Source organism: Procambarus clarkii, chromosome 20 (assembly GCF_040958095.1).
Source record: "Procambarus clarkii isolate CNS0578487 chromosome 20, FALCON_Pclarkii_2.0, whole genome shotgun sequence".
Lineage (NCBI taxonomy): Eukaryota > Metazoa > Arthropoda > Malacostraca > Decapoda > Cambaridae > Procambarus > Procambarus clarkii.
Genome location: NC_091169.1, coordinates 11921735 through 11945194, shown reverse-complemented (window position 1 = coordinate 11945194; position 23460 = coordinate 11921735). Strand labels below are relative to the sequence as shown.

The following is a 23460-nucleotide window of genomic DNA, read 5'->3' as shown; positions in this document are numbered from 1 at the left end:
AGTCATAAATACTCATACTCCGCCCAAGTAAAACAGAAACAAGCAACACTTAGTGGGCCAGCCAGAGGCTTAGGGCCCGCGCAGGAATGTCCATGCAAAAAAAAAAAAAAAATCAGCCAGTGACCAACGCCCACGTACAGACTGGCTAAGCGACTCAACTCCATAGTAACTCCATACCTGCCACAATTTCAGCCATAGGTCTCCACGGAAATTTGTTGACTTATTGCCGGGGGACGCAGGCATCAGGAGTGAGAACGTCTCTTGATATAGAGTAGCTGTTCACCAATGTGCCCGTAGATGAGACTATTGAAATTATGATGGACAGAGTTCATCGAGTCCTTATGGGCGCATGTGTAAGCAAGTAGACGGCATTGCTATGGGGTCCCACTTGGAGTCCTATTTGCTAATTTTTACGTGGGTACCGTTGAACAGAAAGTCCTCGTTGACATGGGCCTAAAGTCGACTGTATACTGTAGATTTGCAGACGATATATTTCTGCAGGTACCTGATATTGAGCACTTGCTGCTGCTTAAGGATGCATTCGAACGAAGTTCAATGCTAAGGTTCCCTTGCGAGATTGAGAGTGGAGGAAGACTACCTTTCCTAGATGTAATAGTCTGGGAAAGGAATGGTGGCTTTAACACTGCAGTTTATACTAAGGGGACCACCATGGGAATGTGCTTTATTAATGCTAAACGTGAGTGCCCTGATAGGTACAAGCGGAGTGTTGTCAATGCCTACGTCAACCGTGTCCTCACACACAGCTCCAATAGGAAGCAGGTCGACGAGGAACTCGGTAGAGTAAGGCAGGTCCTGACCATTAATGGATACTTTAATGGATATGTCTAGGAAATCATCAAAAGGAAGGTTAGGCACCATGCGACTTCAGATACAACAGATAACAACGGTTGTACAACCCTGTACAACTTTTGTACAACCCTGTATCACCAATGTTAAAATAAATACAAAGTTTCAGAAAGGATTTTATTATGAACTCTTTACTGTATGTACTTTCATGTGGTATAGACTCCAGGCTGGATCTGTATACTTCAGGATTGGTCTGATATATGTGATATACAAGATTTTGAATGATTCCTTACACAGATTTCTAAAGGCAGTTCTTATGTAAGCCAGCCTTACGTACGCCGCTGATGATATTCTTTTGATGTTATGAACTCTGAATTATATTATGAACTCTTTACTGTGTGCACATTTATGTTATACCTAATAAATTCCCTGTAACCTACCTTACCCCTCTATTGTCAACCAATGTCTGTTTTTTTTTAAAGAGAACTGTTTGTCGACAGAATTGTATTTGTGCTGCTTTTTCAGCTATGTTTTTATTCCATGTTTTCATTTTACTCTTTATGCTCAATTAGTATTAAGCTTTAGTCATTTAAGTTTTTCATGCCCGAAATGCTTTGCTTTAGGCATTGTATGTACTAGCCCTATCTATAAATCCATCACTCTTTGTAAAATCTCTTGTATGTATGTACCTTACCTAAATAAACATTTGATTTGATTTGATTTGATGTGTTTTATTATGAACTCTTTACTGTGTGCACTCTCATGTGTTTTATTATGAACTCTTTACTGTGCACACTCATGTGATTTATTGTGAACTCTTTACTGTATTCACCTAATTGGTGAGTACAGTAAAGAGTTCACAATAAATCACATGAGTGTGCACAGTAAAGAGTTCATAATAAAAAACACTCATGTGTTTTATTATGAACTCTTTACTGTGTGCACACTCATATGTATTATTATGAACTCTTTACTGTGTGTGTACTCTCATGTGTTTTATTAGAGTTGATTTTTGGGAAAAGTGTTTTAAACACTTTAAACATTGATACGGTTTTTCGCCAGTATGAACTCTCATATGTTGTATAAGATGTGAGGTCACAGAAAAGTTTCTTGAACACTGTGAACATTTATAAGGCTTCTCTCCTGTATGAATTCTCGTGTGTTTTGTTAAAGTTGATTTATGGGAAAATTCTTTAAGGCACACTAAGCACTGGTATGGTTTTTCTCCTGTGTGAACTCTCATGTGTAGTATTAAATGAGATTTCCCAGAAAAACATTTTGAACATAATGAACAGTGATATGGTTTCTCCCCTGTGTGAATTCTAATGTGTTGTACTAGATGTGATTTTTGAGAAAAGTCTTTTAGGCACTCAGAACACTGATATGGTTTTTCTCCTGTGTGAATTCGCATATGTTTTATAATATCAGATTTTTTAGGAAAGTCTTTCGAGCACTCAGAACATTGATATATTTTTTCTCCTGTGTGAACTTTCATATGCTTGACGAGATGGGACTTTATATTAAAGTGTTTTGTACACTCTGAACAGTGATATGGTTTCTCTCCTGTGTGAACTTTCATGTGTTGCACAAGATGTGACTTTTGGGAAAAATCTTTAGAGCACGTTGAACATTGAAATGGTTTCTCTCCTGAATGAACTCTCGAGTGTTTTATTAAATTTGACTTTTCAGAAAATTCTTTTGAACAATATGAACATTGGTACGGTTTTTCACCTGTGTGAACTTTAAGGTGTCGCAACAGATGAGATTTATCGTAAAAGTCTTTTAAACACACTGAACACTGATTTAGTTTGTATTCCGAATGATCTGTCATATGCTTTATTAAATGTGATTTTCTTGGAAATTCTTTTGAACATACTGAACACTGATATAGTTTTTCTTCTGCATGAACTCTCCTGTGTTGCATTAGATTTGATTTTTGGGAAAAGTCCTTAAGACACATTAAACATTTATATGGTTTTTCTCCTGTGTGAACTCTAATGTGTTGTATTAAATACGACTTTTGGGAAAAGTTCTTATGACACACCAAACATTCATAGGGTTTTTCTCCAGAATGAATTCTTATGTGTTGTATTAGGTAAGATTTTTGGGCAAAATTTTTAAGGCACGTTGAACACTGATATGGTTTAACACCTGAATGAACTCTTGAGTGTCGTATTAGGTATGACTTATCAGAAAACTTTTTTGAACATTCTAAGCACTGATAAGGTCTCTCTCCAGTATGCACTCGCATGTGTGAGTTTAGAAGTGACTTATCATAAAAGCATTTTGAACAAACTGAACACTGATATGGTTTCTCTCGTCTATGAACTCTCATGTGTCGTATTAGGTGTGATTTTTGGGAAAAATCTTTTAGACACTTTGTACAATGATACGGTTTCTCTCCTGAATGAATTCTCATATGTTTCACTACAGATGATTTATAGGCAAATTTTTTTAGACACTCTGTACAGTGATATGGTTTCTCTCCTGTATGAACTTTCATGTGTCGTATTAAATGGGCTTTTTCATAAAATTCTTTTGAACATTCAGAGCATTGATATGATTTCTTTTTCACATGAACTTTCATATGTTGTATTAGAAAAGACTTTTCGTCAAAATCTTTTAAACATTGCGAACACTGATATGACTCCTCATCTTTGTCATCTTCCATGATTTATCAACATGGATGCTATTTAATTTCTTTTAGAGACAATGCCGAGAGTTTCTCGTGAGAACTCACTTATTTTCTATTAGTTGACCATGACAAAAAATAAATATTATCAACACAAATAGTTGTATATCATATTTCATCATGTATATTAATTATGAGGAATAGTTATTCTTCATCCAGTTAGTTTCATCAGCAACATAGTTTTATTATATATTTTTATAAATAAAATAATCATGTCACTGATGGAAGTTTGCTACGCCAAGGCCTCTTATGTTTTAATTATCACTTATAATAGGAACAATCTCTACGAAACAACTTTATTACAGATTTTATCGTTCTGTTAATCTAGTTTGACTGTATTATCTCTCTGAATTTTATTTTACAAAATGAAGTCTTCCCAATAGTCTACTTATATTATACATTTTGTCAAGCACTCTACTAACATTTTAATATATTCCTCTTAATCTACTTACATTTTACTTGGTGAAATCCTTAAGCTAGGAAATATAATCCCACATGACACAAATGTAGTATCTATATGAAATACTTCTACGATATTGAGCACAGTTTAGTTACTATTTGAAATTGTTCACAGGAAATATAGACTCAGTGAACCTGCATTATGCCCTGTATAGGCCCTGGCGACACTGTGCATCATTATGCTGAGTACAGAGCCTGGCAACACTGTACGTCACTATGCTGAGTACAGAGCCTGGCAACACTGTACGTCACTATGCTGAGTACAGAGCCTGGCAACACTGTACGTCACTATGCTGAGTACAGAGCCTGGCAACACTGTACGTCACTATGCTGAGTACAGAGCCTGGCAACACTGTACATTCGGGGTTGTTGCATAAAGCACAAGTAGTGCACTAAAGTTGTAATTATTTTAATCAATAGGCCTTAATATGGCACTTTTCTATGAATGATCTCACAATTCACTTCAGACTTTCATCTCTTGCCATCCATGTTTCAAGTTGTCAAGACCACCGCAAGCACTTAATACAGTTGTGAACCAGAGTGTGGCACATCAAGGTACAACGATAAGGGACTACGTCAAGTGGGGACATTATTTACATAATACAACAAAATTACTTCACTCAGTTCTTGAATGAGATGCCTTTATTACATTGTGCATCAGATTTATATACAAAATTAAGTAGTCTTCACAATGTAAAATGTTGTATTGTGTTTCTTAATTAATACCTCTGCGTTGTTCTCAGGGCTCGACCGTCTTCACAATGTTGACATACGTCCACACTATATTGACTATGCATGCTCAGCATGACATGCCCCCACCCTATATTATACATGTTCAGTATGATACACTGCAACCCTATACTAACTATACATGTTCAGAATGAGAAACCCTCACCTTATTGACTATACATGCTCAGAACTAGAAGTGCATGAATAATCTTTTTAGAAATGTGCAATAATGCTGGACATCAATATGTGCAAGAATGAAGTAACGCGTAAAGGCAGTTATGGACGTGGTAGCCAGGATGCTGAGGCGCGCTGCAGCATGTTAAGTGTTGGCTCTGATGACGTTATATTACAGCCAAGATGTTGAGGCTCGCTGCAGCATTTTAAGTGTTGGCTCTGAGGACGTTATATTACAGCCAGGATGTTGAGGCGCGCTGCAGCATGTTAAGTGTTAGCTCTGAGGACGTTATATTACAGCCAGGATGTTGGGGCGCGCTGCAGCATGTTAAGTGTTAGCCCAGAGGATGTCATCCACATATTGTTGACACAATGTGTTTACAGTATTTCTGACAAAACGTGGCCCATGTGGTCTTGGGTGTTGACACTCCACGAACTATGTAGACCTGGGTGTTAACACATGGACCAAGTGTTCCTGGTGTTGACACTATGGTGACACAGGAACTGTAAAAAAAATTGAGATATTAAGTTTTATGTAAGTATTCTGTAATATTTTAAAGCTTTATATTTTAGTTAAAAGGTATTTCACATGTCTAGACATTACGAAGTATGTGGTCTATCACATACAAGGCACATGACTATACACATTAGGAAGTAGATGTTCTAACACATATGTCGGAAATTACGACACTAAATATTAACATACTAAAATTAGTTAGTCATAAAGGATTACAGAAAACGAGAAATTTTAAATAATTGACATCAAAACAATTATTTAAGCACAATTAGTATCCTTTAAACTAACAGTCTAGTGATTAAACTTAATAAAACAGTATTCTAAATGACTGGATCAAATATATATATCAATAAAACTAAAGTCTAGCTCCCTAAGTCAATAAGTCAGAAATAGAACAACATTTCTGGCCAGATTCACGCAGCAGTTACGCAAGCACTTACGAACTTGGGGTCAGATTCACGAAGCAGGTACCTGAGTATTTACGAACGTGTACACCTTTCCTCAATCTTCGACGGCTTTGGTTACATTTATTAAACAGTTCACAACTGTGAAAACCTTCTAATCAACTGTTGTTATTGTTATAAACAACCTCCTGGTGCTTCGAAGCTCATTAACTGTGTAATAATTGTAAACAAAGCCGCCAAAGATTGAGAAAATATGTAAAGGTTAGTAAGTGATTTCGTAACAGCTTCGTGAATCTGGCCCCTGTACATCTGTTCTCAATCTTTGGAGGCTTTGTTAACAATTATTAGACAGTTAATGAGCTCCGATGCACCAGGAGGCTATTCATAACAATAACAACAGTTTATTGGGTAGTTTTCATGCTTGTAAAATGTTTAATAAAAGCAACTAAAGCCGTCAAAGATTGAAGAAAGATGTATACGTTCGTAAGTACTTGCGTAACTGCTTCGTGAATCTGGCTCTCCGAGACGCCGCTCCCAGGAAGGATTCAGCTGGCTAGATTGTATGTAAACATAGGCTTTCAGAGAGAGGTCGGTACTATGCAACACTACAAAGATCTCAAATATAGATCGCCCATCAATGATTTTACCACAACGACCTAATCTATCAACCAGGGAAGACATAATATCCATACAGTATACTAAGTGCTTTGTAGAGCTGTTATTTCATTGTATAATTTTGCTTATATGATTATGCTGCATGAGAGCACCAAACAATGGTGAGCCTGGTTTTACCAATAACATAATCCCCATTATTAAACGTCATATTTTATTGACTATATTGTTGTGCAATTGTTACGGTGTAAATATTCGGCAGGTAACCTTTGACGAACTGAAGATAATCACAGAAAGCTGTTAACACCTACAAAATACTGTACAGATACTAGCTCTAACAAGGACCAACAGCTGCCATTAATTCAAGTCCAGGACGGACCTCATGTGGCAAACCATAGTCTGATGTAGGAAGACCAGCTCTCACACTAGCAACCAGACAGCTGAGACCAATATCTAATTAATATATTTTAGCTGTAATACGAACCCATTTAAATAGTAGAACCTTATTCAGTAGTTTATTTGATTAATAAGCTATGTATGTAACACCCCCCATACTTGTGATCAGGAAAACGCCTAGCAGGATAACTTTTAAATATACAGTCCACTTTGAAGTAATACTAATAAATTAAAGTAAATTCAATATATCAATAATTCAATATAAGTAAATTAAAGAACAATTAAATGCCTGCTAGGAAAATACTACACACACACACACACACACACACACACACACACACACACACACACACACACACACACACACACACACATATATATATATATATATATATATATATATATATATATATATATATATATAAATATACATATATATGCAGAATAACCACATATGAAAAAAAGAAAATGCTTAACGCGTTTTCGGCTAATTCGCCTTCATCAGAGCAAAGTAGAATCAAGTCGAAGTAGAAGTAGTAGATGAAGGCGAATTAGCCGAAAACGCGTTAAGCATTTTCTATTTTTCATATGTGGTTATTCTGCATACTTGGATCAGTGTTTTTGTGATCATTCTTGCATATATATATATATATATATATATATATATATATATATATATATATATATATATATATATATATATATATATATATATATATATATATATATATTATTAAATATGACCGAAAAAGTAAGATTAATAATTCTAACACGAATTTTCTCAATCTTTCGTACATTACGCTTCACTGTTGGAGGTAAATCAAAAATTAATTCTCCAAAATTCATTTTTATTTCTAGTCTGACGCGACACGGGCGCGTTTCGTAAAACTTATTACATTTTCAAAGACTTTAGTTCACAAATACACAACTGAATAGAACTTACGTATCTCCGATTTTATATCTACATTTGAGTGAGGTGGGAGGGGTGATGTGGCATTAACACAAGACAGAACAAGAGGGGATATTAATAGGGTATTAAAAGTATCAACACAAGACAGAACACAAACAATGGGTATTGAATAGAAGTGTTTGTAGAAAGCCTATTGGTCCATATTTCTTGATGCTTCTATATTGGAGCGGAGTCTTGAGGTGGGTAGAATATAGTTGTGCAATAATTGGCTGTTGATTGCTGGTGTTGACTTCTTGATGTGTAGTGCCTCGCAAACGTCAAGCCGCCTGCTATCGCTGTATCTATCGATGATTTCTGTGTTGTTTACTAGGATTTCTCTGGCGATGGTTTGGTTGTGGGAAGAGATTATATGTTCCTTAATGGAGCCCTGTTGCTTATGCATCGTTAAACGCCTAGAAAGAGATGTTGTTGTCTTGCCTATATACTGGGTTTTTTGGAGCTTACAGTCCCCAAGTGGGCATTTGAAGGCATAGACAACGTTAGTCTCTTTTAAAGCGTTCTGTTTTGTGTCTGGAGAGTTTCTCATGAGTAGGCTGGCCGTTCTTCTGGTTTTATAGTAAATCGTCAGTTGCATCCTCTGATTTTTGTCTGTAGGGATAACGTTTCTATTAACAATATCTTTCAGGACCCTTTCCTCCGTTTTATGAGTTGTGGAAAAGAAGTTCCTGTAAAATAGTCTAATAGGGGGTATAGGTGTTGTGTTAGTTGTCTCTTCAGAGGTTGCATGACTTTTCACTTTCCTTCTTATGCAACCTCTGAAGAGACAACTAACACAACACCTATACCCCCTATTAGACTATTTTACAGGAATATATATATATATATATATATATATATATATATATATATATATATATATATATATATATATATATATATATATATGCGAACAAGCCTGAATGGTCCCCAGGACAATATGCAACTGAAAACTCACACCCCAGAAGTGACTCGAACCCATACTCCCAGAAGCAACGCAACTGGTATGTACAAGACGCCTTAATCTACTTGACCATCACGACCGGACATAATGAGGTGATAGTCGAGGCTATTTGAACCACCCCACCGGTTATATATATATATATATATATATATATATATATATATATATATATATATATATATATATATATATATACATATATATATACATATATATATATATATATATATATATATATATATATATATATATATATATATATATATATACATATATATATATATATATATATATATATATATATATATATATATATATATATATATATATATATATATATATATATATATTGGTGTATACTGGCAGCAGGTTTTCTTTCAAACATGTTTCATTGAATATGACCGCATATTCTGTATTTATTATTTTCTGGTTTAGGGCTTCTATCCCTCTAACTATTTTCTTAGCATCAGGGCTTAATTGGAATAGGAGTTCTCCAAAACTCATTTTCGTACTTTTAAGGTGAAGAAAAGAAGTGATTTACTATAGAGTGTATTACACTTATTTGTATAATTTGCACGACGTTTCGAACCGAGGTTCGAAACGTCGTGCAAATTATACAAATAAGTGTAATACACTCTATAGTAAATCACTTCTTTTCTTCACCTTAAAAGTACGAAAATGAGTTTTGGAGAACTCCTATTCCAATTAAGCCCTGATGCTAAGAAAATAGTTAGAGGGATAGAAGCCCTAAACCAGAAAATAATAAATACAGAATATGCGGTCATATTCAATGAAACATATATATATATATATATATATATATATATATATATATATATATATATATATATATATATATATATATATATATATATATATATGTATATATATGTGTGTATATCATCAAAATAAACACGTGATTTAAAAATGTGACAATGTCAGACCACGGAGGAAAAATGAAACAGGAATTTCCTTAAGTACTTTCGTATATTAATACATCTTCAGAAGGAGACTTCTTCTGAAGATGTATTAATATACGAAAGTACTTAAGGAAATTCCTGTTTCATTTTTCCTCCGTGGTCTGACATTGTCTCATATATATATATATATATATATATATATATATATATATATATATATATATATATATATATATATATATATATATATATATAAGCCTATACTTGCATAAACCACAAGTGAAGATAAACAATCTTTGGACAACACCCACCAGTGGGACTCGAACCCAGAAAGCACAACTACCTTCCAGTAGCTGGCATAACTAGTATGCTTTAACCCACTACGCCATCAGACCTTACAAAAGAAGTAGATAGTTCGAGATATATATATCTCAAACATCTCTACCTCCCGAAGGCACCAGATGAGTGAGGGGTCAGTCTGCAATTTTCGTCAAGCCACTGTCAATGTGAGAGAACTCGTGTCCAGCTTATAAGCCTATACTTGCATAAACCACAAGTGAAGATAAACAATCTTTGGACAACACCCACCAGTGGGACTCGAACCCAGAAAGCACAACTACCTTCCAGTAGCTGGCATAACTAGTATGCTTTAACCCACTACGCCATCAGACCTTACAAAAGAAGTAGATAGTTCGAGATATATATATCTCAAACATCTCTACCTCCCGAAGGCACCAGATGAGTGAGGGGTCAGTCTGCAATTTTCGTCAAGCCACTGTCAATGTGAGAGAACTCGTGTCCAGCTTATAAGCCTATACTTGCATAAACCACAAGTGAAGATAAACAATCTTTGGACAACACCCACCAGTGGGACTCGAACCCAGAAAGCACAACTACCTTCCAGTAGCTGGCATAACTAGTATGCTTTAACCCACTACGCCATCAGACCTTACAAAAGAAGTAGATAGTTCGAGATATATATATCTCAAACATCTCTACCTCCCGAAGGCACCAGATGAGTGAGGGGTCAGTCTGCAATTTTCGTCAAGCCACTGTCAATGTGAGAGAACTCGTGTCCAGCTTATAAGCCTATACTTGCATAAACCACAAGTGAAGATAAACAATCTTTGGACAACACCCACCAGTGGGACTCGAACCCAGAAAGCACAACTACCTTCCAGTAGCTGGCATAACTAGTATGCTTTAACCCACTACGCCATCAGACCTTACAAAAGAAGTAGATAGTTCGAGATATATATATCTCAAACATCTCTACCTCCCGAAGGCACCAGATGAGTGAGGGGTCAGTCTGCAATTTTCGTCAAGCCACTGTCAATGTGAGAGAACTCGTGTCCAGCTTATAAGCCTATACTTGCATAAACCACAAGTGAAGATAAACAATCTTTGGACAACACCCACCAGTGGGACTCGAACCCAGAAAGCACAACTACCTTCCAGTAGCTGGCATAACTAGTATGCTTTAACCCACTACGCCATCAGACCTTACAAAAGAAGTAGATAGTTCGAGATATATATATCTCAAACATCTCTACCTCCCGAAGGCACCAGATGAGTGAGGGGTCAGTCTGCAATTTTCGTCAAGCCACTGTCAATGTGAGAGAACTCGTGTCCAGCTTATAAGCCTATACTTGCATAAACCACAAGTGAAGATAAACAATCTTTGGACAACACCCACCAGTGGGACTCGAACCCAGAAAGCACAACTACCTTCCAGTAGCTGGCATAACTAGTATGCTTTAACCCACTACGCCATCAGACCTTACAAAAGAAGTAGATAGTTCGAGATATATATATCTCAAACATCTCTACCTCCCGAAGGCACCAGATGAGTGAGGGGTCAGTCTGCAATTTTCGTCAAGCCACTGTCAATGTGAGAGAACTCGTGTCCAGCTTATAAGCCTATACTTGCATAAACCACAAGTGAAGATAAACAATCTTTGGACAACACCCACCAGTGGGACTCGAACCCAGAAAGCACAACTACCTTCCAGTAGCTGGCATAACTAGTATGCTTTAACCCACTACGCCATCAGACCTTACAAAAGAAGTAGATAGTTCGAGATATATATATCTCAAACATCTCTACCTCCCGAAGGCACCAGATGAGTGAGGGGTCAGTCTGCAATTTTCGTCAAGCCACTGTCAATGTGAGAGAACTCGTGTCCAGCTTATAAGCCTATACTTGCATAAACCACAAGTGAAGATAAACAATCTTTGGACAACACCCACCAGTGGGACTCGAACCCAGAAAGCACAACTACCTTCCAGTAGCTGGCATAACTAGTATGCTTTAACCCACTACGCCATCAGACCTTACAAAAGAAGTAGATAGTTCGAGATATATATATCTCAAACATCTCTACCTCCCGAAGGCACCAGATGAGTGAGGGGTCAGTCTGCAATTTTCGTCAAGCCACTGTCAATGTGAGAGAACTCGTGTCCAGCTTATAAGCCTATACTTGCATAAACCACAAGTGAAGATAAACAATCTTTGGACAACACCCACCAGTGGGACTCGAACCCAGAAAGCACAACTACCTTCCAGTAGCTGGCATAACTAGTATGCTTTAACCCACTACGCCATCAGACCTTACAAAAGAAGTAGATAGTTCGAGATATATATATCTCAAACATCTCTACCTCCCGAAGGCACCAGATGAGTGAGGGGTCAGTCTGCAATTTTCGTCAAGCCACTGTCAATGTGAGAGAACTCGTGTCCAGCTTATAAGCCTATACTTGCATAAACCACAAGTGAAGATAAACAATCTTTGGACAACACCCACCAGTGGGACTCGAACCCAGAAAGCACAACTTCCTTCCAGTAGCTGGCATAACTAGTATGCTTTAACCCACTACGCCATCAGACCTTACAAAAGAAGTAGATAGTTCGAGATATATATATCTCAAACATCTCTACCTCCCGAAGGCACCAGATGAGTGAGGGGTCAGTCTGCAATTTTCGTCAAGCCACTGTCAATGTGAGAGAACTCGTGTCCAGCTTATAAGCCTATACTTGCATAAACCACAAGTGAAGATAAACAATCTTTGGACAACACCCACCAGTGGGACTCGAACCCAGAAAGCACAACTACCTTCCAGTAGCTGGCATAACTAGTATGCTTTAACCCACTACGCCATCAGACCTTACAAAAGAAGTAGATAGTTCGAGATATATATATCTCAAACATCTCTACCTCCCGAAGGCACCAGATGAGTGAGGGGTCAGTCTGCAATTTTCGTCAAGCCACTGTCAATGTGAGAGAACTCGTGTCCAGCTTATAAGCCTATACTTGCATAAACCACAAGTGAAGATAAACAATCTTTGGACAACACCCACCAGTGGGACTCGAACCCAGAAAGCACAACTACCTGGCAGTAGTTATGCCAGCTACTGGAAGGTAGTTGTGCTTTCTGGGTTCGAGTCCCACTGGTGGGTGTTGTCCAAAGATTGTTTATCTTCACTTGTGGTTTATGCAAGTATAGGCTTATAAGCTGGACACGAGTTCTCTCACATTGACAGTGGCTTGACGAAAATTGCAGACTGACCCCTCACTCATCTGGTACCTTCGGGAGGTAGAGATGTTTGAGATATATATATCTCGAACTATCTACTTCTTTTGTAAAGTCTGATGGCGTAGTGGGTTAAAGCATACTAGTTATGCCAGCTACTGGAAGGTAGTTGTGCTTTCTGGGTTCGAGTCCCACTGGTGGGTGTTGTCCAAAGATTGTTTATCTTCACTTGTGGTTTATGCAAGTATAGGCTTATAAGCTGGACACGAGTTCTCTCACATTGACAGTGGCTTGACGAAAATTGCAGACTGACCCCTCACTCATCTGGTGCCTTCGGGAGGTAGAGATGTTTGAGATATATATATCTCGAACTATCTACTTCTTTTGTAAGGTCTGATGGCGTAGTGGGTTAAAGCATACTAGTTATGCCAGCTACTGGAAGGTAGTTGTGCTTTCTGGGTTCGAGTCCCACTGGTGGGTGTTGTCCAAAGATTGTTTATCTTCACTTGTGGTTTATGCAAGTATAGGCTTATAAGCTGGACACGAGTTCTCTCACATTGACAGTGGCTTGACGAAAATTGCAGACTGACCCCTCACTCATCTGGGGCCTTCGGGAGGTAGAGATGTTTGAGATATATATATCTCGAACTATCTACTTCTTTTGTAAGGTCTGATGGCGTAGTGGGTTAAAGCATACTAGTTATGCCAGCTACTGGAAGGTAGTTGTGCTTTCTGGGTTCGAGTCCCACTGGTGGGTGTTGTCCAAAGATTGTTTATCTTCACTTGTGGTTTATGCAAGTATAGGCTTATAAGCTGGACACGAGTTCTCTCACATTGACAGTGGCTTGACGAAAATTGCAGACTGACCCCTCACTCATCTGGTGCCTTCGGGAGGTAGAGATGTTTGAGATATATATATCTCGAACTATCTACTTCTTTTGTAAGGTCTGATGGCGTAGTGGGTTAAAGCATACTAGTTATGCCAGCTACTGGAAGGTAGTTGTGCTTTCTGGGTTCGAGTCCCACTGGTGGGTGTTGTCCAAAGATTGTTTATCTTCACTTGTGGTTTATGCAAGTATAGGCTTATAAGCTGGACACGAGTTCTCTCACATTGACAGTGGCTTGACGAAAATTGCAGACTGACCCCTCACTCATCTGGTGCCTTCGGGAGGTAGAGATGTTTGAGATATATATATCTCGAACTATCTACTTCTTTTGTAAGGTCTGATGGCGTAGTGGGTTAAAGCATACTAGTTATGCCAGCTACTGGAAGGTAGTTGTGCTTTCTGGGTTCGAGTCCCACTGGTGGGTGTTGTCCAAAGATTGTTTATCTTCACTTGTGGTTTATGCAAGTATAGGCTTATAAGCTGGACACGAGTTCTCTCACATTGACAGTGGCTTGACGAAAATTGCAGACTGACCCCTCACTCATCTGGTGCCTTCGGGAGGTAGAGATGTTTGAGATATATATATCTCGAACTATCTACTTCTTTTGTAAGGTCTGATGGCGTAGTGGGTTAAAGCATACTAGTTATGCCAGCTACTGGAAGGTAGTTGTGCTTTCTGGGTTCGAGTCCCACTGGTGGGTGTTGTCCAAAGATTGTTTATCTTCACTTGTGGTTTATGCAAGTATAGGCTTATAAGCTGGACACGAGTTCTCTCACATTGACAGTGGCTTGACGAAAATTGCAGACTGACCCCTCACTCATCTGGTGCCTTCGGGAGGTAGAGATGTTTGAGATATATATATCTCGAACTATCTACTTCTTTTGTAAGGTCTGATGGCGTAGTGGGTTAAAGCATACTAGTTATGCCAGCTACTGGAAGGTAGTTGTGCTTTCTGGGTTCGAGTCCCACTGGTGGGTGTTGTCCAAAGATTGTTTATCTTCACTTGTGGTTTATGCAAGTATAGGCTTATAAGCTGGACACGAGTTCTCTCACATTGACAGTGGCTTGACGAAAATTGCAGACTGACCCCTCACTCATCTGGTGCCTTCGGGAGGTAGAGATGTTTGAGATATATATATCTCGAACTATCTACTTCTTTTGTAAGGTCTGATGGCGTAGTGGGTTAAAGCATACTAGTTATGCCAGCTACTGGAAGGTAGTTGTGCTTTCTGGGTTCGAGTCCCACTGGTGGGTGTTGTCCAAAGATTGTTTATCTTCACTTGTGGTTTATGCAAGTATAGGCTTATAAGCTGGACACGAGTTCTCTCACATTGACAGTGGCTTGACGAAAATTGCAGACTGACCCCTCACTCATCTGGTGCCTTCGGGAGGTAGAGATGTTTGAGATATATATATCTCGAACTATCTACTTCTTTTGTAAGGTCTGATGGCGTAGTGGGTTAAAGCATACTAGTTATGCCAGCTACTGGAAGGTAGTTGTGCTTTCTGGGTTCGAGTCCCACTGGTGGGTGTTGTCCAAAGATTGTTTATCTTCACTTGTGGTTTATGCAAGTATAGGCTTATAAGCTGGACACGAGTTCTCTCACATTGACAGTGGCTTGACGAAAATTGCAGACTGACCCCTCACTCATCTGGTGCCTTCGGGAGGTAGAGATGTTTGAGATATATATATCTCGAACTATCTACTTCTTTTGTAAGGTCTGATGGCGTAGTGGGTTAAAGCATACTAGTTATGCCAGCTACTGGAAGGTAGTTGTGCTTTCTGGGTTCGAGTCCCACTGGTGGGTGTTGTCCAAAGATTGTTTATCTTCACTTGTGGTTTATGCAAGTATAGGCTTATAAGCTGGACACGAGTTCTCTCACATTGACAGTGGCTTGACGAAAATTGCAGACTGACCCCTCACTCATCTGGTGCCTTCGGGAGGTAGAGATGTTTGAGATATATATATCTCGAACTATCTACTTCTTTTGTAAGGTCTGATGGCGTAGTGGGTTAAAGCATACTAGTTATGCCAGCTACTGGAAGGTAGTTGTGCTTTCTGGGTTCGAGTCCCACTGGTGGGTGTTGTCCAAAGATTGTTTATCTTCACTTGTGGTTTATGCAAGTATAGGCTTATAAGCTGGACACGAGTTCTCTCACATTGACAGTGGCTTGACGAAAATTGCAGACTGACCCCTCACTCATCTGGTGCCTTCGGGAGGTAGAGATGTTTGAGATATATATATCTCGAACTATCTACTTCTTTTGTAAGGTCTGATGGCGTAGTGGGTTAAAGCATACTAGTTATGCCAGCTACTGGAAGGTAGTTGTGCTTTCTGGGTTCGAGTCCCACTGGTGGGTGTTGTCCAAAGATTATATATATATATATATATAATATATATATATATATATATATATATATATATATATATATATATATATATATATATATATGTCGTACCTAATAGCCAGAACGCACTTATCTGCCTACTATGCAAGGCCCGATTTGCCTAATAAGCCAAGTTTTCATGAATTAATTGTTTTTCGACTACCTACCTACCTAACCTAACTTTTTAGGCTACCTAACCTAACCTAACCTATAAAGATAGGTTAGGTTAGGTTAGGTAGGGTTGATTAGGTTCGGTCATATATCTACGTTAATTTTAACTACAATAAAAAAAATTGACCTCATACACAATGAAATGGGTAGCTTCATCATTTCATAAGAAAAAATTAGAGAAAATATATTAATTCAGGAAAACTTGGCTTATTAGGCAAATCGGGCCTTGCATAGTAGGCCGAGAAGTGCATTCTGGCTACTAGGTACGACATATGTCTATATATATATATATGTCGTACCTAATAGCCAGAACGCACTTCTCTGCCTACTATGCATGGCCCGATTTGCCTAATAAGCCAAGTTTTCATGAATTAATTGTTTTTCGACTACCTAACCTACCTAACCTAACCTAACCTAACTTTTTCGGCCACCTAACCTAACCTAACCTATAAAGATAGGTTAGGTTAGGTTAGGTTAGGTAGGGTTGGTTAGGTTCGGTCATATATTTACGTTAATTTTAACTCCAATAAAAAAAAATTGACCTCATACATAATTAAATGGGTAGCTTTATCATTTCATAAGAAAAAAATAGAGAAAATATATTAATTCAGGAAAACTTGGCTCATTAGGCAAATCGGGCCTTGCATAGTAGGCTGAGAAGTGCGTTCTGGCTACTAGGTACGACATATATATATATATATATATATATATATATATATATATATATATATATATATATATATATATATATATATATATATATATATGTATATATATATATATATATATATATTATATATATATATATATATATATAAATATATATAAATGGAAATGTTCGTTTGTTCAAAATCGCTAATCTCCGAAAGTTCTTAACCGATTGCTTTGAAATTTTCACACAACGTTCCATTCGCATCTGAGCAGGTTTTTAAATACATTCTATATAGATGTCATGTCTGTGACGGTAAAAATATGCTTTTTCTGAAAAACTTTGTTTTTCATATGTTTTTCATGTGAGAGAAATCTTCAAAACCTCTTTACCGATTGCTTTGAAATTTTGACACAACGTTGCATTCGGATAGGCACAACTTTTTATATATTACTATATACATGCCTCACCTGTGACAGGAAAAAACATGCTGTTTTTGAAAAACAGCGCCATCTGTTAGACGTAAGGGCAACACACGCTGTAATATCCGAAAGTTCTTCATGAAGTGCTTTGAAATTTTGGAACAACATTGCATTCAAATAGGCGCGTCTTTTTATATACCTACTATATAGATGCCACCTCAGTGATAGGTAAAAACATGCGTTTGTGAATAACAGCGCCATCTGTTGCACATAATGGCAACATGCACGTTATACCAGATATGTCACGAATTCCATTTTAATGTTTTCAATTGCATTGATAAATTTTATTTTCATTGATTTCGATTTATTTTATATTTTAGTGAATTATTTTTGAGACATTGTGTTAGAATAGAGCTGTATTTTTTACCATACTGTTCACTTCTTAAGTATAAGTATAGAAGCCACTCTTGTGACAGATAAAACTATGCTTTTCTTGAAAAACAGCATCATCTGTTGCATGTAAGAGTAACACAAATGCTATACTAGATATGTTACAATTCCATTTCAATGTTTCTGATTGCATTGATGAATTGAATTTTCAAAGATTTTGATTTATTTTCAATTTCATTTAATTATTTTGTGTGAATTGCATTCGAATTAAGCTGTGTTCTTTACCAGACTGGTCATTTCGTGAGTATACTTTATTTTCATATTTTTTCATATTTTCATTTCATTTTTTAACTGTTTTTCTCATATTTCAGTGATGGGAACATCAGATCACTTGATGTTCCCAATTTTCTGATGAGAACTTCCATTCGCATGCGAGCAGGTTTTTATATACATACTATATAGATGTCACGTCTGTGACGGTAAAAAACATGCTTTTTCTGAAAAAACTGTTTTTCATGTGTTTTTCGTGTGAGAGAAATCTTCGAAACCTCTTTACCGATTGCTTTGAAATTTTGACACGACATTGAATTCAAATAGGCGTGTGTTTTTATATACCTACTATATACATGCCCTACCTGTGACCGGAGAAAACATACTTTTTTTGAAAAACATCGCCATCTGTTGGATGTAAGAGCAACACATGCTGTAATCTCCCAAAGTTCTTCACTGATTGCTTTGAAATTCTGACACAACGTTCCATTTGAATATGCCCGTCTTTTTTATATACTTACTATATAGATGCCTACCCTGTGACAGGTAAAAACATGCGTTTTTGAAAAACAGCGCCATTTGTTGCATGTACGAGCAACACACGCCAGTTCAACATATGTTACAATTCCATTTCAATGTTTCCGATTTCATTGATAAACTGAATTTTCATAAATTTTGATTGATTTTCATTTCGATTTAATTATTTTGTGGGACATTGCATTGGAAGTGAGCTTTGTTGTTTACCGTACTCTTCATTTCATGAGTATAAGCATAGATGCCACACCTGCGACAGGTAAAACCATATTTTTTTTTAAACAGCGTCATCTATTGCACGTAAGCAACACACACAATACTTAAAACATTACGATTACATTTCAATGTTTCTGAATGCATTGATAAATTGAATTCTCATAGATTTTTATTTATTTTCATTTTGATTTAATTATTTAGTTTGACATTGCTTTGGAATTTACCTGTTTTGTTTACCTAACCATTCATTTCATGAGTATAGTTTATTTTTTCAAATTTTCATTTCATTTTTTAACTGTTTTTCTTATATTTCAGTGATAGGAACATCAGATCACTTGATGTTCCAAATTTTCTGATGGGAACATCAGACCAGTTGGGAAGGCACCGGACGAGGGAGTGGAGAATAGTGGGGATGACGAGAGGACGGAAGTGAGAGATGGTAGGGAGGATGAGGGGACAAGGGATGGGGAAATGGTGGGGAAGGACGAGGGGACGGGGGAATTTGGGATGGTGGGGACGGTGAGGATGGGGGAATGGAGAATGGTGGGGAGGACAAAGGGACAGGGAAGTTGGGCATGGTGGGAAGGAAGAGTGGTGGATGGTGGAGTGGTAGCCGAAAAAGTTAGGTAGGGTTAGGTTAGGTAGTCGAAAAACAATAATTCATGAAAACTTGGCTTATTAGGCAAATCGGGCCTTGCATAGTAGGCTGAGAAATGCGTTCTGGCTACTAGGTACGACATATATATATATATATATATATATATATATATATATATATATATATATATATATATATATATATATATATATATATATATATATATATATATATATAGAACTTTAGAACACTTTCCCACCAGGAGACTCGAACCCTAGCCAGCACAGAAGCCTTCCAGCAACTGGCATAACAGGTACGCCTTAACCCGCTCCACCACCCGCTCAGACCCTTAAAAGAGATGGTAATTTCGGAGTATTTAAATACACCAAAGATCACACCTCCCAAGAGCACTAGAGCAAGTGAGGGGTCATTTAGACGTTAATTTCATCAAGTCCCTGTTAATATGGGAAGACACAGTGTCTATGCTTAAGGCAAACTCTCCTAAACACGAGAGTGAAGTATAGAACTTTAGAACACTTTCCCACCAGGAGACTCGAACCCTAGCCAGCACAGAAGCCTTCCAGCAACTGGCATAACAGGTACGCCTTAACCCGCTCCACCACCCGCTCAGACCCTTAAAAGAGATGGTAATTTCGGAGTATTTAAATACACCAAAGATCACATATATGATCATATATATATATATATATACACGACATATATATATATATATATATATATATATATATATATATATATATATATATATATATATATATATATATATATGTCGTACCTAGTAGCCAGAACGCACTTCTCAGCCTACTATGCAAGGCCCGATTTGCCTAATAAGCCAAGTTTTCATGAGTTAATGTTTTTTCGACTACCTAACCTACCTAACGTAACCTAACCTAACTTTTTCCGCTACCTAACCTATAAGGATAGGTTAGGTTAGGTTAGGTAGGGTTGGTTAGGTTCGGTCATATATCTATGTTAATTTTAACTCCAATAAAAAAAAATTGACCTCATACATAATGAAATGGGTAGCTTTATCATTTCATTAGAAAAAAATTAGAGAAAATATATTAATTCAGTAAAACTTGGCTTATTAGGCAAATCGGGCCTTGCATAGTAGGCTGAGAAGTGCGTTCTGGCTACTAGGTACGACATATATATATATATATATATATATATATATATATATATATATATATATATATATATATATATATATATATATATATATATATATATATATATATATATATATTATATATATATATATATATATATATATATATATATATATATATATATATATATTATATATATATATATATATATATATATATATATATATATATATATATATATATATATATATATATATATATATATATATTATTAAATATAACCGAAAAAGTAAGATTAATAATTCTAACACAACTTTTCTCAATCTTTCGTACATTTCTTTTTACTGTTGGAGGTAAATCAAAAATCAATTCTCCAAAATTCATTTTTATTTCTAGTCTGACGCGACACGAGCGCGTTTCGTAAAACTTATTACATTTTCAAAGACTTTAGTTTACAAATACACAACTGAATAGAACTTACGCATCTCCGATTTTATATCTACATTTGAGAGAGGTGGATGGGGTGAGGTTCATTAATAGGGTATTAATTTCATCAACACAAGACAGAACAAGAGGTGGCATTAATAGGGTATTAATTTCATCAACACAAGACAGAACACGAAACAATGGGTATTGAATAGAAGTGATTGTAGAAAGCCTATTGGTCCATATTTCTTGATGCTTCTATATTGGAGCGGAGTCTTGAGGTGGGTAGAATATAGTTGTGCATTAATTGGCTGTTGATTGCTGGTGTTGACTTCTTGATGTGTAGTGCCTCGCAAACGTCAAGCCGCCTGCTATCGCTGTATCTATCGATGATTTCTGTGTTGTTTACTAGGATTTCTCTGGCGATGGTTTGGTTGTGGGAAGAGATTATATGTTCCTTAATGGAGCCCTGTTGCTTATGCATCGTTAAACGCCTAGAAAGAGATGTTGTTGTCGTCTTGCCTATATACTGGGTTTTTTGGAGCTTACAGTCCCCAAGAGGGCATTTGAAGGCATAGACGACGTTAGTCTCTTTTAAAGCGTTCTGTTTTGTGTCTGGAGAGTTTCTCATGAGTAGGCTGGCCGTTTTTCTGGTTTTATATTAAATCGTCAGTTGTATCCTCTGATTTTTGTCTGTAGGGATAACGTTTCTATTAACAATATCTTTCAGGACCCTTTCCTCCGTTTTATGAGCTGTGGAAAAGAAGTTCCTGTAAAATAGTCTGATAGGGGGTATAGGTGTTGTGTTAGTTGTCTCTTCAGAGGTTGCATGGCATTTCACTTTCCTTCTTATGATGTCTTCGACGAAACCATTGGAGAAGCCGTTGTTGACTAGGACCTGCCTTACCCTACAGAGTTCTTCGTCGACTTGCTTCCATTCTGAGCTGTGGCTGAGAGCACGGTCGACATAAGCGTTAACAACACTCCTCTTGTACCTGTCTGGGCAGTCGCTGTTGGCATTTAGGCACATTCCTATGTTCGTTTCCTTAGTGTAGACTGCAGTGTGGAAACCTCCGCTCTTTTCCATGACTGTTACATCTAGAAAGGGCAGCTTCCCATCCTTTTCCATCTCGTAAGTGAAACGCAGCACGGAACTCTGCTCAAATGCCTCCTTCAGCTCCTGCAGATGTCTGACATCAGGTACCTGTGTAAAAATGTCGTCAACATACCTGCAGTATATGGCCGGTTTCAAGTTCATGTCGACTAAGACTTTTTGCTCGATGGTACCCATGTAGAAGTTTGCAAACAGGACACCTAGGGGAGAACCCATGGCGACCCCATCTACTTGCTTATACATGTGCCCATCCGGGCTCAAGAAGGGTGCCTCTTTAGTACAAGCTTGGAGTAGTTTCCTTAGAATATTTTCTGGTATGTCAAGAGGAGTACAGGCTGGATCACAATACACTCTTTCGGCTATCATCCCGATTGTCTCGTCCACAGGTACGTTGGTAAACAGCGCTTCTACGTCCAACGAGGCTCTTATCCCTGTGGCCCGTGTGCCCCGCAGTAAGTCAACAAATTCCTTTGGAGACTTCAGGCTGAAGGCGCAAGGAACATAAGGAGTCAGCAGGCCATTGAGTCGCTTCGCCAGTCTGTAGGTGGGTGTGGGTATCTGGCTAATGATTGGCCAAAGTGGGTTTCCAGGCTTGTGTGTCTTGACATTTCCATACGCATATCCAGGTTTATATTCCCCAATGATCTTTGGCAGGTGGAGTCCGGATTTCTTGGCGTTCACAGTTTCGATCAGTTTGTTGACCTTTGCCTTTAATTCGGCTGTAGTGTCCTTCGTTACCCTTTGGAACTTAGTTTGGTCAGAGAGTATGATGTTCATTTTCGCCAGATAACGAAAAGGGTAACGAAGGACACTACAGCCGAATTAAAGGCAAAGGTCAACAAACTGATCGAAACTGTGAACGCCAAGAAATCCGGACTCCACCTGCCAATATATATATATATATATATATATATATATATATATATATATATATATATATATATATATATATATATATATATATATAAATATATATATATATATATATATATATATATATATATATATATATATATATGTGTGTGTCGAACCTAGTAGCCAGAACGCACTTCTTAGCCTACTATGCAAGGCCCGATTTGCCTAATAAGCCAAGTTTTCATGAAATAAT

At 37.3% G+C, this 23460-nt stretch overlaps 1 protein-coding gene across 1 annotated transcript in view; it reads right to left on the bottom strand.

Annotated features, from left to right (window-relative positions):
* Window positions 1-970: 970 nt before the first annotated feature.
* LOC123755352 (zinc finger protein 271-like) overlaps window positions 971-23460 on the bottom strand; it is a 38963-nt gene continuing 16473 nt past the window's right edge. The window contains exon 2 of the mRNA XM_045737893.2: window positions 971-5365. Within this exon, the coding sequence (XP_045593849.1) occupies window positions 1778-3478 (1701 nt within the window). The 5' untranslated portion in view covers window positions 3479-5365 and the 3' untranslated portion in view covers window positions 971-1777. The remainder of the gene's footprint in view (window positions 5366-23460) is intronic.